Here is a 14,604-nt window from a genome sequence, read left to right as displayed (position 1 = left end):
AGATGGATTTTAAGGAGGATTGTTGAAGAGAAGAGGGAGGTGGAGAGGCATGGGGGTGTTGGAAGGGAATTCCAGGATGCGGGGCCTAGTCGGCTGAAGGCTTGGCCACCAGTGGTGGGATGAAGAGAGGGAGGGATGCACTTTATTCTCAACCCGGCCAGTGTGGAACAGCTCCATGTCTGTCCCCATACAGTAGATACTGTGGAGTCACTAACACAGCTCTGCAAGATCATCAGCTGATGGCTGGACAATGTCCTATGGGGAATATGTTGAATGTTTGTAGAATCCTGGTGCATCACAGAAACTTTATAACGTATCCAAATATGTTTGAATATGAAGTTAACACAGTCTCCAGAGAGTATCAACCGTGTAAATAATACATCATTCCACAAAATCTACCAAAGGTACGCTGATAAAGAATTTATTTCCACAATAACAGCTGAAACCAATTATAGTAAAAAAAAATCATTTCCTCAATAAATAAAAGATTCATTCAGTACATACTGTGTAAAACTGTTCACACCCTTGATGGCAGACATTCCATTTTACCAACTCCCACGGTCCCGCTTAATGCTCAAATGAGCTCAGGCATTTTTGAAACAGACTTTCAAATTAAGAGCCAATAAGACATTAAGTCGCCATAATGGGGAATTATGCAACGTAGTCATGACCACCCAGCTGAGTCAATCATAACTAAAACCAGCTACTCCAGCATCAGTCACCCAATACCGTAAAACAACGACGGGGCATGAAGATTGGGAGAGGCAGAACGGAGAATAATTTATAAGTTGAAAGTTTGAGTTGCTAAGTTAGAATTTCACTTTGGCAAGCAGCCAAGTTCTAACCAAAGGCCAGGCGGTCTCTAAATTAACTAATTAGATTTCAGTTACCTGGCTGAATGGCATCTTTGATGCTAGAGGCTGTGGCGAGGTGAGTTCATTATGGTTGGTGTTACCAGGTTTCAAGAACAACAAAAGCGACGAGCTCTACTCCAAAGAACCGTGCTGCAACCCTTTATTAAATCTTAATGAGAAATCTACAAAGCTTGCTTCATGCTTTAGCTACAAATAACAAAAATAAAGTCTCTCACAACCAGTCACTCCGAGTTGAGATGATGATCTGGAAAGGCCTTGTAGGTGTCAAGGCCACATGAAAAATTCAGCTCACCCCTGACCTACTCGATGTTTTTTTTTCCCCCCCTCTGTTTTTGGATGAGCAGCTTGTCACTGTGGGGAAGTATGAGCTTGCTCATTTGCCAACAGTCTCACCTCAGAGCTAGAAGTTTGTGAGTTCAAGCCCAATAACCAGGAGTTGGACCCATAGACCGACATTCCAGTGTTGGTATCGAGCGGGTGCTGCACTGTCAGAGGCGCCGTCCCCTGACTGAGATTTTTTAAAACCTGGTCTGCTGGTTCCAGGACTTCAGGAGAATGTTAAAAATCCCACGGAACCATTTGAAGAGCAGGGAGTTTGCATCATACCCTGGCCAACATTATTACCTCAAGCAACACCACCAAGGTTGGATTAACTGGTCATTCAACTCATTGGGCTCAATTTTACACGTAAATTGTGAACGTGTTAGGGATGGGGGGGGGCTGCAAAAATTGTAAAAATGCAGAGCGGGTTCCGAGGCCGGCTCCAACCTGCTGACTTCCGAGTTCCCCACGGACGGACCTGTGCGCACGGGCGTCCCGAGTCCGGAAGTCCCGCCAGCAATTAAAGCCGGCGGGATGATAATTAAAGAGCCAAATGTACAAGGCACTTTACTTGTGACATACTAGGTAGTTAGAACGATTTTTAACTTGCCTGGGCGGCTTTCCCATGGCTTCGGATTCACGCCTGGAAGGGGCGGACCAGGCAAAAAGAAAAAAAATAAATTAAATAACAAACCATTGCACGAAGTTAAAACAGAAAGTCAACCTACCTTTCCACCCTGCTCCGATGTCCGATGTCTCCCTCTCCGATCTCCCCCTCTTCACCCCCCCACCGTGTCCCCCCGATCTTCCCCTCTCCCCCCCCGACCTTCCCCTGCCTCCCACCCAATCTTCCGTTCCACCCCCTTGCGTTGCAGCTCCTGTCGGGAGCCAGCCTGTCAATCAGGCTGGGGCTGCCGGGCGCGAAACCTGGAGAGAACTTTAATCACCATCAATTACGATGCGATCGCGTCGGAAACGGTAAGTTTTGTTTATTTGGGTTTGCCACACGCACCTTCCCCCCCACCCCCCTGCACCCCATCCCCCTACACCCCCCACCCCACCTACACCCCCCTCCCCGCTGCCAACCTGCCACCATTTCAAAATTGAACCCATTGTCTTTTATGTGAATTTGCTGTGTGAAAATGGCTGCTGACCTTTGCTGCCTAACAACAGTAATTAATTCTTTCGGGCGAGACATCGTCTGTCTCGTCTGTCCCCTCAGGTGTGGGTAAAAGATCCCCAGGCACCATTTCGAAGAAGAGCAGAGGAGTTCTCTCCGGTGTCCTGGGCCAATATTTATCTCTCAACCACCACCAGCAGATTATCTGATCATTATCTCATTGCTGTTTGCGGGATCTTGCTGTGCGCAAATTGGCTGCCACACTTCCTACATTACAACAGTGACTGCACTTCAAAAATACTTCATTGCTGATTGGCTGTAAAGCTCCTTGGGGCGTCCTGAGGTCGTGAAAGGTGCCAAATTAATGCAAGTCTTTCTTTTTCAATAGCATAAAGTTAATCTATGTGTAGAGGTATTGACCAAGGTCCCACAGCTGCTTCATTATAGATAAGGTGGGGGGGGGGCAGTAACCTCTAAACAATGGCCCTGAATGAACCTGGGTTGTTGCAGATAATAGAAGAGCTGACAACATAGATTATTATATACTTACAAAAACTTCAACAGTCACAGGGACTGTGCTGTACAGAGGAGAAGTTCCACCATCCCTTGCCACGATGGCCAAATAGATAAACCCTCCTGGCACCCTCTCAAAGTCAATGGGCCTTGTGACGATAATAACTGGAACAGAGAGACATCCAGGAAGATTACTGCCGGTCAATACTTCATAAAAATCACCAGCCACGGAATCTAACATAACAGCAGGTTATCTTATCAAATTTTATCTTACCGTGACCAGCAATAAATAGCAATTTGAACTCTTTACACTACTGTAAAAATCAATAGTCTCCTTCACTGCTAAATATCTCTGCCGAGACGTGAAATTATGCTTGGTGATATTTTAAAATAATTAACATGTGCGTTAAAACAATGGACAGAGGATCGTCATAGAAACACATGAAATTTTTGTCCATCATTGTCACCAACAATAATTTCTAGGTTATCATTAAGAGTTAAGAAAAATATTGATCATAGCAAGTCAAAGGACACAGTACATAGAGTCTACAGCACAGAAACAGGCCATTCGGCCCAACTCGTCTATGCCGGCATTATGCTCCAGACGAGCCTCTTCCCACCCCTTTTCATCTCACCCTATCAGCATATCCTTCTATTCCTTTCTCCTTCATGTGCTTATCTAGCTTCTCCTTAAATGCACCTGTGCTATTCGCTTCAACTACTGCTTGTGGTGGCTCATTCCACATTCTTACCACTCTTTGGGTAAAGAAGTTACTCCTGAATTTTCTACTCGATTTCTTAGTGACTATCTTACATTTATGGCCGGGAGCCAATATAGGTCAGCGAGCACAGGGGTGATGGGTGAACGGGACTTGGTACGGGCGGCAGAGTTTTGAATGCGCTCAAGTTTATAGAGGGTGGAAGATGGGGGACCGGCCAGGAGAGCATTGGAATAGTCAAGTCTAGAGGTAACAAAGGCATGGATGAGGGTTTTAGCAGCAGATGAGCTGAGGCAGGGGTGGAGACGGGCGACGTTACGGAGGTGGAAGTAGGCGCTCTTGGTATTGGAGCGGACATGTGACCTAGCTTATTTTAATTTTGACAAGTAAGCACTTCTTTTAAAAGTGCAGGATTTTTGGTGTATTGAGATCTGTACACATGATTCTCTATACACTAAGCTTCCAATCGAAACAGCGCTGTCTCCCCACAAAGAGTGGTCTTGCTGGGTCCTCATTATACAACTCCCTGTGGCTGGTTTTAGAATGGACTGGCAGGGAATTGAGAGCAGATCACTCGGTCAACTTTGTTCCCTCTCTCTTACTCATTCATCGTACTTGTCATAAGGATACCGAGGAAGATGAGAGGTACAGTGAACTGCAGCAAAATTTCTAAGAAGCCATTTTATAGCCTGGGCTTCTCGCATTCAGAGTAATCACAGAAGGTGAGGGATTAGATTAAGCCCTGATCACCAAGCTTCACCTTAAATATTTTAAAGCACGGTGAGAATTTCAACAGGCTGAACATCCTCATTGCAAGCCATGCATTTGTGATTACACTGTTAGCATGCAGTTTGTGGCTTAAACAACACACCAGGGAGCTATTTTAATCACTGCACGTAATTACACTGTGCCGAAAACTTAAGAATAACGACCCTTCCGCTTCACTGTGACTGTATTTATGATAATACTTGTGCAAACTGTTCAAAGCGAATATTTTCTTTTCTTTGGGCCACTTTACATGATAGGCGTGCAGCTGGAGGCAGACATCTGGTCCTTTCTTCACCAGCTGCAATCAGCTGCTTGAAGTAACCCAAGTTCTGGGAGCTGAAAGAGTCAGAGGCCCAGAAAATGCGGCTCTACGGAAGATTAGAGATGCTCAGTTGTAGCATTTTCGCCTGAGTCAGAAGGCTGTGGGTTCAAGTCCCACTCCAGAGGCTTGTGCACAAAAATTTAGGCTGACAGTCCCAGTGCAGTACTGAGGGAGTGCTGCACTGTCGGAGGTGCCGTCTTTCAGATGAGATGTTAAACTGAGGCCCCGTCTGCCCTGTCAGGTGGATGTAAAAGATCCCGTGGCACTATTTCGAAGAGGAGCGGGAGAGTTCGCTCCAGTGACCTGGCCAATGGTTATCCCTCAACCAACATAATTAAAGACAGATTATCTGGTCATTATCACAGTGTTTGTGGGATCTTGCTGTGCACAAATTGACTGCCTCGTTTCCAACGTTACATCAGTGACTACGCTTCAAAAAGTACTTTGTTGTCTGTAAAGCTTTTCGGGACGTCCTGGGGTCATGAAAGGTGCTATATAAATGTAAGTTCTTCTTGTAAGGGAGGCGGTTTCTGTGAAGTGGTGCCACAGTTGCACCCTGGGTATCTGCATTACACGGCAGAGTTACAGGCACCGGTTCCCAACTTGCAGCCTGAAAGTTGGTGGGCGAATTAAGGAATCGCAGGACAAGTGCAAAAATAAGAGCGCCTTTTAACTCAACTTTGCATGAAAAATCTTGGGCCTGAACCGTTAAATCACTGTAACTCATTCTTAAAAGATTCAAACGCCGTAGTTCCCTTCTATTTTATTTCCTTTATAATGGTCTGATACATCCTAATGTCAAACATCTTTGCATGGGATGGTCTGGACATCACCCACTCCCATGGTGCAGTTTTCGCTTCTATGTCTTCAGGAAAAGAAAAAATTGCATTTGTACAGCACCTTTCACATCCTCAGGATGCTCTGAAGCACTTCACAGCCAATTAATTACTTTTGAAGAGTAGGAACTATTGCTGCGAAGGCAAAGCCAGGAATCAATTTGCACACAGCAAGGTCCCATAAGCGCCAATGTAATGATGATATGTTTTGGTGGTGTTGGTTGGGGGATGGAAATTTTGGCCAGGACACCGGGAGAACCTAGTTGAAGAAATGGATGGAAAATTATTGGGGGGGTGGGGTGGGGGGGGGGGGGTTGCTGGGCACTCTGATCGAAGCGCCTGAATTCTCATTGTGATCTCCTGCCGCGCAAAACTTTGTGCCAGGCTCAATCTTTGTGCCTCACCTTGATGTTAAGCCTGAGACTGACAGCCTACCAAGCAGAGAAACCACAGAATCAAAGCAACATCTCACAATTTGAGGCAACTGCTTATTCAAGCATTGGCACACGGCAGCAGCACCCTACAAAAAGACAGCAAGCCAAACCCACTATAGGTTTACGTCACTCAGACCTTCTGGTTAAACATTTATCCTCAGTACAATTGGGGCCGCAGGTAGTATGGAAATGAACAAAGATGATGTTCGCGGCAGTGAAGGAGTTGCACAGATTCACTGCATCTGAATTACGATTCCCAACATATTACACAAGAAAACCTTTCACCATCATTAACTCACCCAAAAGGAACATAGGAATGTTTGGAAAGAGAAAGGTTCCATCATTCCCACCCTCTCCACAGTTCATGCATGACTGTCTCCATCATGCCAAGAGATCCATACTCTCATCCCAACTCCCAAACACATCTATTAACATCTTTATAACCTTCAATCCCCTTTCCTGACACAAATTGACCCCTAAGGCAAAACAGCTTCTTACCCCCATAGCCATCCGATACCCCGATATCGAAGTAGTTGCTCAGAATGGAGGCATTGAAAATGCTGTAAGTGATCTGGTTGTTCGGAGGTGAGTCGTCATCAATCGCCTGCATTAAAGGAAATAAAAGAAAACAAAACAAATGTGTCAGTGGCTGACAGGCACAATGGAAGTGAAATCATTGCTGCAGAAACAGGCAAGCACTTAAATTTCATCGACCTGAAACGTTAACTCTGTTTCTTTCTCCACAGATGCTGCCTGACTTGCTGAGTATTTCCAGCATTTTCTGTTTTTATTTCTTAAATTTCTGAGGCGCTCCTCACGTACAGAAAGACATCTCAGAACCCTTTGCAGTGTGGAGAAGGAAAATGGACACAAAGCTGGGTGAGGGTGACGGGGGAAAGCAACGTTGAAGAGAAGGGTTTCGAGGACGGTCGTGGTAAGGCCGAGGTATTTAGGGGGGCAGTTTGAGAGGGCAGGGCTACAGTTTAGTTTGTGAAAAATGTTCATTGTTCAGGTTTCAGTTCTAGGTAGAGTGCGCATCATAGACAGAGGGTCCTATTGGAATGGGATATTTAATCAATGACTATCGCAAATACCAAGCACATTACATTGTCAGCTCCGCAGTTTGGTTAAATACCCCCAAGAGCCCCAATCACCTTCCCATTAATACCACATGCTTTCAGGAACATAGGAACAGGAGAAGGCCATTCAGCCCCTCGAGCCTGTACCACCATTCAATTAGATCATGACTGATCTGTATCTTAACTCCATTTACCCGCCTTGGTTGTGTAACCCTTAATACCCTTGCTTAAAAAAATCTATCAATCTCAGGTGTGAAATTTTCAATTGAGCCCCCAGTCTCAACAGCATTTTTTTTGGGGGGGTGGGGGGAAAGAGTGTTCCAGATTTCCACTATCCTTTGTGTGAAGAAGTGCTTTTTGACATTACCCCCGAGTGGCCTAGATTTTGTTTCTTTTTCCTACATTTGAGAAAAAAGCAAAGGAGATATGCAATTTAGGAAGTTATCACAGGAAGGCTTGAAATGTTTTACAGTGCCACAGAAAGATAAGGCATCTTACTTATCCATCCCACAGTTTGTAACCTTCAGTTTGTGTTCTGATCAGCTCCCTCTTGCTAACTTCGATTTGGTCCTGCTTCAGCTTCACCTGAGTCCTTCTTCCCCGCTGGCTCTTCCTTGTATCCTCTTCTAATTGATTACCAGTTCGTCCAGGTCCTGTCCTTACTTTGAAGCTTTTACTCTGTAATGGTCAGCACTTTTTCCCAACCAATTTATTCAGCATAGTACATTTTCTAGCATTCTATGTACCCAATGCAAATTTCCTTTACACAGATAGATCAATTTACTTGAATGGATGGAGGAATGAACTCATCAGATTTTTAACTCGGGTATTACAAAGGTATTTCAAGGCTGTTTTCTCAAGGCCCCTTAACCTGAAGCACTTGCTTAACAAAGTAGAGTATGATCGTCTCAATCCGAGGGCAGCTCGCAGAGGAAACAACCCAGCTCACATCCCATTGAGCCTTTATGATGTAGATTGTCCTCCTGACTGCTTCACAGGTGTTCGGGTCTTTATCAGCCAGGTCACCCTTGTCCCTTTTGGATGTGTTAATGTAGAAAGAACACATCTACAATTTTGCAATAAATTACCAACAGTGGAATTCTTCCTCCATGGAATCTTCTCCTCAATGGGTATGAGTTCAAGGCTGTGGGGAGTGCTGTACTTCTGGAGCAAACATCTCCCCTTCCCTGGACCAAACATCTCCCCATCCCTGGACCAAACATCTCCCCATCCCTGGACCAAACATCTCCCCATCCCTGGACCAAACATCTCCCCATCCCTGGACCAAACATCTCCCCATCCCTGGACCAAACATCTCCCCATCCCTGGACCAAACATCTCCCCTTCCCTGGACCAAACATCTCCCCTTCCCTGGACCAAACATCTCCCCATCCCTGGACCAAACATCTCCCCATCCCTGGACCAAACATCTCCTCCCTTCCCCAATCATGGTACTTACCAAATTAGACGCTGAAGTGACTGAATACCGTCAATTAGGAGCAGTAATCCTCAGCCATTTACAGGAAATTGCAGTGGCAGAGACGAACTAATTTTAACCCTGGGAAATGTGATTGCTCTACAGCAGCTCGTATTTGTAGAATTGTCCTCCTGACTGCTTCACAGGTGTGCCTCCATCTGCTCGGGTCTTTATCAGCCAAGTCACCCTTGTCCCTTTTGGATGTGTTAATGTAGAAAGAACACATCTACAATTTTGCAATAAATTACCAACAGTGGAATTCTTCCTCCATGGAATCTTCTCAACAGGGCAGAACTCAAGCAGTATGAGCTCAAGGCTGTGGGGAGTGCTGTACCTCTGGAGCAAACATCTCCCCATCCCTGGACCAAACATCTCCCCATCCCTGGACCAAACATCTCCCCTTCCCTGGACCAAACATCTCCCCTTCCCTGGACCAAACATCTCCCCTTCCCTGGACCAAACATCTCCCCTTCCCTGGACCAAACAAACATCTCCCCTTCCCTGGACCAAACATCTCCCCTTCCCTGGACCAAACATCTCCCCTTCCCTGGATCAAACATCTCCCCTTCCCTGGATCAAACATCTCCCCTTCCCTGGACCAATTTAGTACTTATTGAACCTGGGCCTTGCCAGACCAACTGCAATGATCTTTTCCTAAGGCAGATTATAACTGAGGACAGATAACTTGACTTGGATTTGTCGTCCAATGAAGACCTTCTGCCTTAAAGTTACAACTAGTTGCGCTCCCTGTTCTTTTAGCTATAGAAGGTTTTTGCAGTATCTGTCATACTTCAAAGTGTCAAAAGTACAAAAGACAGAAAAAAATTATTTCAAGCTTTGGTCAATTACAAGTTAACTTATGTTGCTGAGAAAGAATTGACCTTGAGCCTGAAATTTACAAGCACCTGACATCCTGCAAACCTTCCTCATCTACAGAAATTAATCTGTAGGTGACCCGAGGGTATTTACAGCAATTAGACTTCGCGACCTTAAAGGGTCGGGCCACCTTAAGCAAAGTTCCACCTCAGAGAAGAATTATAAATTGTGCACAAAGTCGCTTAATGTGCACTTACCAGGAACAATGCCACAGGTAATCTGCTAGTTAGTAAATGACAGCAGACCCTAACACAGGGAAATGAGAAGAAAAACACAATTCTCTCCCCATTCTAAGTTATCTGAGTTGTCTGTTTGTAACTCTATTCCATATATAAGCAGATCTCCTGTGGCAATGCTCATGGTGAGTCACAGGATATTCTGTTGGATAACAATAATAATCCCATTTCCCCGCTCTTAAGCAGCAACGCAGAGAAGTGCTGGACCTGAAAAGTACTTCATTAGTTGCAACCTCAGGATGTCCCAAAGCGCTTTACAGCCAATGAAGTGCTTTTTGTTTTAAAAGTATAGTCACTGTTGTAATATAGGAAACACAGCAACCAATTTGCGTACAGCAAGGTCCCACAAACTGCAATGTGATAACAACCAGATAATCTGTTTTAGGTGTTGACTGTGGGTTAAATATTGGTCAGGACACAGGGGAGAACTCCCCTGCTCTTCTTCGAAATAGTGCCGTGGGATCTTTCACGTCCACCTGAGAGGGCAGACGGGGCCTCGGTTTAACGTCTCATCCGAAAGATGGCACCTCTGACAGTACAGTGCTCCATCAGTACTGCACTGAAGTGTCGGCTTAGATTTTGTGCTCAAGTCTCTGGAGTGGGGTTTGAACCCACGATCTTCTAGCTCAGACTCAAGAACTCTTGTAATCTTGATAGGCAAGACCTCCCTCCCGTAGATCCATATCCACTTCCTTTTAGGATACCATGTTGTACCTAGGCATTTTGTTAACCTCTGTTTCAAAATCTGTACCCACATTGGATGTTAGGCTCACTGGTCTGAAGATTCCCTGGATGTCCCTAAGCCCCTTTTTGAAGATTGGCAACATGTTGGCTATTTTCCAATCTGAGGCATGATGAGGCATGATATAAATATAATTGTTTTCTTATACTGTTGCAACACATAAGGTTCTTCACCACGATTTAAGTGTTTGGGTTATATATTTGGTTAGTGAAGACAAGGGTTGCCAAACAATGTTTCGAAGAGACAATGCCCCTTTAAGCATGAGATTTCCTCTCCGACACATCCCATCTGTTTCACAGGTCACATCATATATTTAAAAAGTACTTTTGAAGCAACAAATAATGGTTCCACCTGCTTCCCCTTTACCTTCAATAAATTAAACTGCCACACAATCCAACACATTGTCAATTTCATTAACATCACAATCACGTCTTAATCAGACACAATGACCAAAATGACAGTAGATTTGGGGAACCTGACAGTGCAGTAAATAGCTTTAAAAAAAAACAAGTAATTAAGGCTCAGTCAGTTTCACTTTATCTGAGAAAAATCACAGATAAAGGTGGAGGCTTGTAATTAAAGATTGCCAAGGCTTTGTGTCAGCGCCCATGGATGTGTGGCCTTATAACGCTGCACGCATGCCTCCTTTCACCAAAGTGGCTGCAATAGCTTAAAAACGCAGTCATGCAAAGAACAGAAAGAGAAACAGAAAATGCTGGAAACACTCAGCAAGTCAGGCACAGCATCTGTGGAGAGGAGCGGCAAGTTAATGTTTCAGGCATAAGCCATCATCGGTGAGTCCAGAACAAGGGGGCACAATCTTAAAATTAGAGTTAGGCCATTCAGGAGTGAAATCAGGAAGCACTTTTTCACACAAAGGGCAGTGGAAATCTGGAACTCTCTCCCCCAAAAGACTGTGGATACTGGGGGTCAATTGAAATTTTCAAGATAGTTAAAGTTCGATAATTGTCAAGATAGTTCAAGTTTGATAGATTTTTGTTAGGTTAGGGTATCCACGGATGTGGATCAAAGGCGGGTAAATGCAGTTAAGATACAGATCAGCCATGATCTGATTGAACGGTGGAACATGCTCAAGGGGCTGAATGGCCTACTCCTGTTCCTATATTCGTAATATTCTCAGATCTTCCCTTTTGCCACTTTCTAGTAATCTTATCGATTGTTGCTAGGCACGGGGTTGAGTTGATTGTTCCATATTTGACTGACAGAGAGCCATATGCCAGAAAGCCATGCATGAGGATTGGTTTAAAAAAAACATTCACTAAAAAGCAACCAAGCAAAAATGACAAAAAGAACAAATTAAATTCTTCCCCTGACCTGCTCCCCTTCCCACCCAAGTTTTTCAACTCACTGTTACACCAAATATCCTCCTCAACCTGCGTCTTTCCTACTGAAGGACACGGGAAAAACCCATGGGGGCTTGGCAGATAATGCAATAGAAGCATCTCCATGTTACACTGTTCAATCTTTATCTAGTTCATAAAACATTAACTATGCAATGAATGAATGATAAGAAGCTCTTTCATATTTATTCTCTTCTTACTACATCATTGCATGACTTCTGTTCCTGATCATAATCCCTAGTCACATACTTTGTCGGATATTGTTATTATTTCTGATGTCATAAAACACTTGCACTTATTTCGAGATTCCTTTAGCTTATTTTATTTGGATCTTCATTGCTTTAAGTTATAGTTTTGTGAAAGAGAGAGATGGCAACAAAGTGTTTGACAGGAATAGATTGAGAGAGACACAAAACTGCAGACCAGACAGAGCTGAGGGATACATTGACAGAGAAAGAGAAAGACTCGGAGACAAACAGGGAAACAAAGACAAGAGAAAGTGAGAGGCACACACAGAGGTAAACAAGCAGAAAGAGAAAGCAATAGTTACAGGATACTTCCACAAAAGACAGACTTGATTTCTTTATTCTACTTTCATTGATGAGCAACATTATGGAAGTTACAGTGACATTTACCATGCTGATGTAGACTTGGCAGATCTCACTGGAAATTCATTATAACGATATCAAAAGTATAACATTCTGATTGACCGCAGAACAATATTCTGCAACTCCAGAGTTCAAAAATCATGAGGCATGATCAGCAAGAGTTTACAACTTGAAAAAATTTGTATTTTTTTTTAAGTTTAGTAGAGCAGTCAAGCATAAAGCACCCATGAACTTTAGATATTGAAATGGTTGCATATATCTGTTCGGAGCCAAACGATCATGAAATGATGAGAAACTTGCACAGTTTAAATGAAATCTCAGAGCGGGTGCTTCAATATGCTGTACCCTACGGTGGCAGGGAGCAGGATTGCTCTCATGTCTCAATCTTGCTGACACGGGTAAATGTCCGGTCCTTCCTCAATAGTAGGAACAGAAAATGAGAAGTTGGGTTACACTGACTCGCACCAGGCAACAACTTGCATTTACAGGATGTGTAATCAGACAACAAAATTGATACTGAGCCGAAGAAGGAGACCAAAAAGCTTGGTCAAAGAGGTAGGTTTTAAGCAGCGTCTTAAAGGAGGAGAGAAGTTCCTGTAGTGCATATGGTAACAGGCAACTTGCTTCCTGATCTCCATCATTGCTGCTCTTGAGCCCCTCGCTAAGATATGAACAATAATAAGCTGTAATGGTTCCCTTTCTAACATCCCCTTTCTGCCAGTGACTAAGTGCCTTCCCACAGCGATATGGTTGAGATCAGAAACTTAAGAAACTTGCAGCAACGAGCCTAGGGCCCACACTCCATGTCATAGCTCCCTCACGCACCATTAAGCCGGACAAACCACAATTTTATTTTAAACCAAATCTTGCACACCTGGTGTACAAACAGACGACAGTGGGGAGCAGTGGAGGAGCCACTTTCATCATTTGCCATTCCCTTAGGTGCGATGGATGTAGTAGTTTCCGCAGTATCCCTGTCGGGAATTAATTCCAATCAAGTCTTAGTTAGCGGTTGACAGAAACAATATATTGCGCAGAGAGTGTAATGTCATCATTGTTCATTACCCAATTTAACTTCTGTGAGAGAATAGATCAGGAATTGAAGCAGATGAAACTCATCCAATCAAACTGAACTACTATATGGGCACCGTGATGAATGTAATCGTTTGTAGTGAATGAGATGTATTTGAAAATCATTAACATATTTCTTAAGGGACAAGGATGATACAATTAGACACCATCAAAGCACAATAGCTATATTTATACTGCACTTGGGAGAATAAGCTATTGTAGACATTTAAAAAACTATCTCTTCACAAAACGCCACCAGCCCTTGGATGACTTAGCATCTTCAAAATGCTGCAGACTTTTTAAATAAATGTTAATAATTATACCAGAGATCAGCAGTGAAGCTTACAACCTATAGAACAGAGCTTCTCAACAGACCCCGAGAAATGATGATTGCTGACATTCACAGGCAGATTTGAGGATTATTCTGTCCGCTATTTTAAGGGAGGCGTTAACCTGCATTAAAATAACGAGCAAAGGAATGCAACAGGTGAAATGTGCGTCCGCTAATATTGGTAACGGTCATCGCTAAGCTGGTGTCTCTTATGTTTGTGTATGAATAAGGAAGGCCATGCTGCAAGATGCATTAAAAGGGTAACAGGTAAGGCCACAGCACGGTGTCCATTACAAATCAGAGAAACAGCCCTCCATCAGATGGCTCAGTGCTTGTATGCACCATGCAATGCAATACTGAGCAATACATCATCAGGAAGGTTCCTCGTTCGATCTTTGGTCTGTGCTAAATCATCCAATCTCATGTGGGACATTAGAGAGAGCACTACAGTTCACCTCAGGTGTTCAAGAAGGGGATTATTACTGACAAGGGCTCTTCATCCTAACTGTCACTAACTGATGCTGCTGGAAGTTGGAATGTGTGATTGTTGGGTGGGGACAGGGCTGGGCCGAACCCTATTGCCAGTGTCAAATCGCCTGCTGACTTGTCAGTACTTGAGGGCATACAAAATGAACTGCCATTCCAGCGAGGTACTGGGAGGCCACCAGTATCCTTGAAACTAGGCCACAATATCAGTCACCACCTTCAGGAGACAGTAAAGAAGAATTTGGAGGGAAAATTGCAGGAGAGAAGCGAAAAATCTTACTATCCTTCTCACATCTCAGTAACATTCCTAAATGACTCACACAATGAATTACTTGTGTTCAGAACGCGAGCAGGAAATAATCTATTTTATATTAAACACTCCATTTTGTAACAAAAAGACAATTCTTTTTTAAACAGAATCTGCTAGCA

General features: G+C 43.9%; 1 protein-coding gene across 1 annotated transcript in view; it reads right to left on the bottom strand.

Moving 5' to 3' along the window:
- Positions 1 to 14,604, bottom strand: part of LOC137303915 (cadherin-23-like) — a 110,869-nt gene that overhangs the window by 4,841 nt on the left and 91,424 nt on the right. The window contains exons 7-8 of the mRNA XM_067972327.1: positions 6,407 to 6,512; positions 2,867 to 2,994 (exon numbers count right to left, since the gene is read on the bottom strand). Of these exons, the coding sequence (XP_067828428.1) occupies positions 2,867 to 2,994; positions 6,407 to 6,512 (234 nt within the window). The remainder of the gene's footprint in view (positions 1 to 2,866; positions 2,995 to 6,406; positions 6,513 to 14,604) is intronic.

The sequence above is a fragment of the Heptranchias perlo genome, chromosome 36 (assembly GCF_035084215.1).
Source record: "Heptranchias perlo isolate sHepPer1 chromosome 36, sHepPer1.hap1, whole genome shotgun sequence".
Classification (NCBI taxonomy): domain Eukaryota; kingdom Metazoa; phylum Chordata; class Chondrichthyes; order Hexanchiformes; family Hexanchidae; genus Heptranchias; species Heptranchias perlo.
The sequence above is the reverse complement of the archived record's forward strand: the minus strand, read 5'-3'. Positions and strand labels throughout refer to the sequence as shown.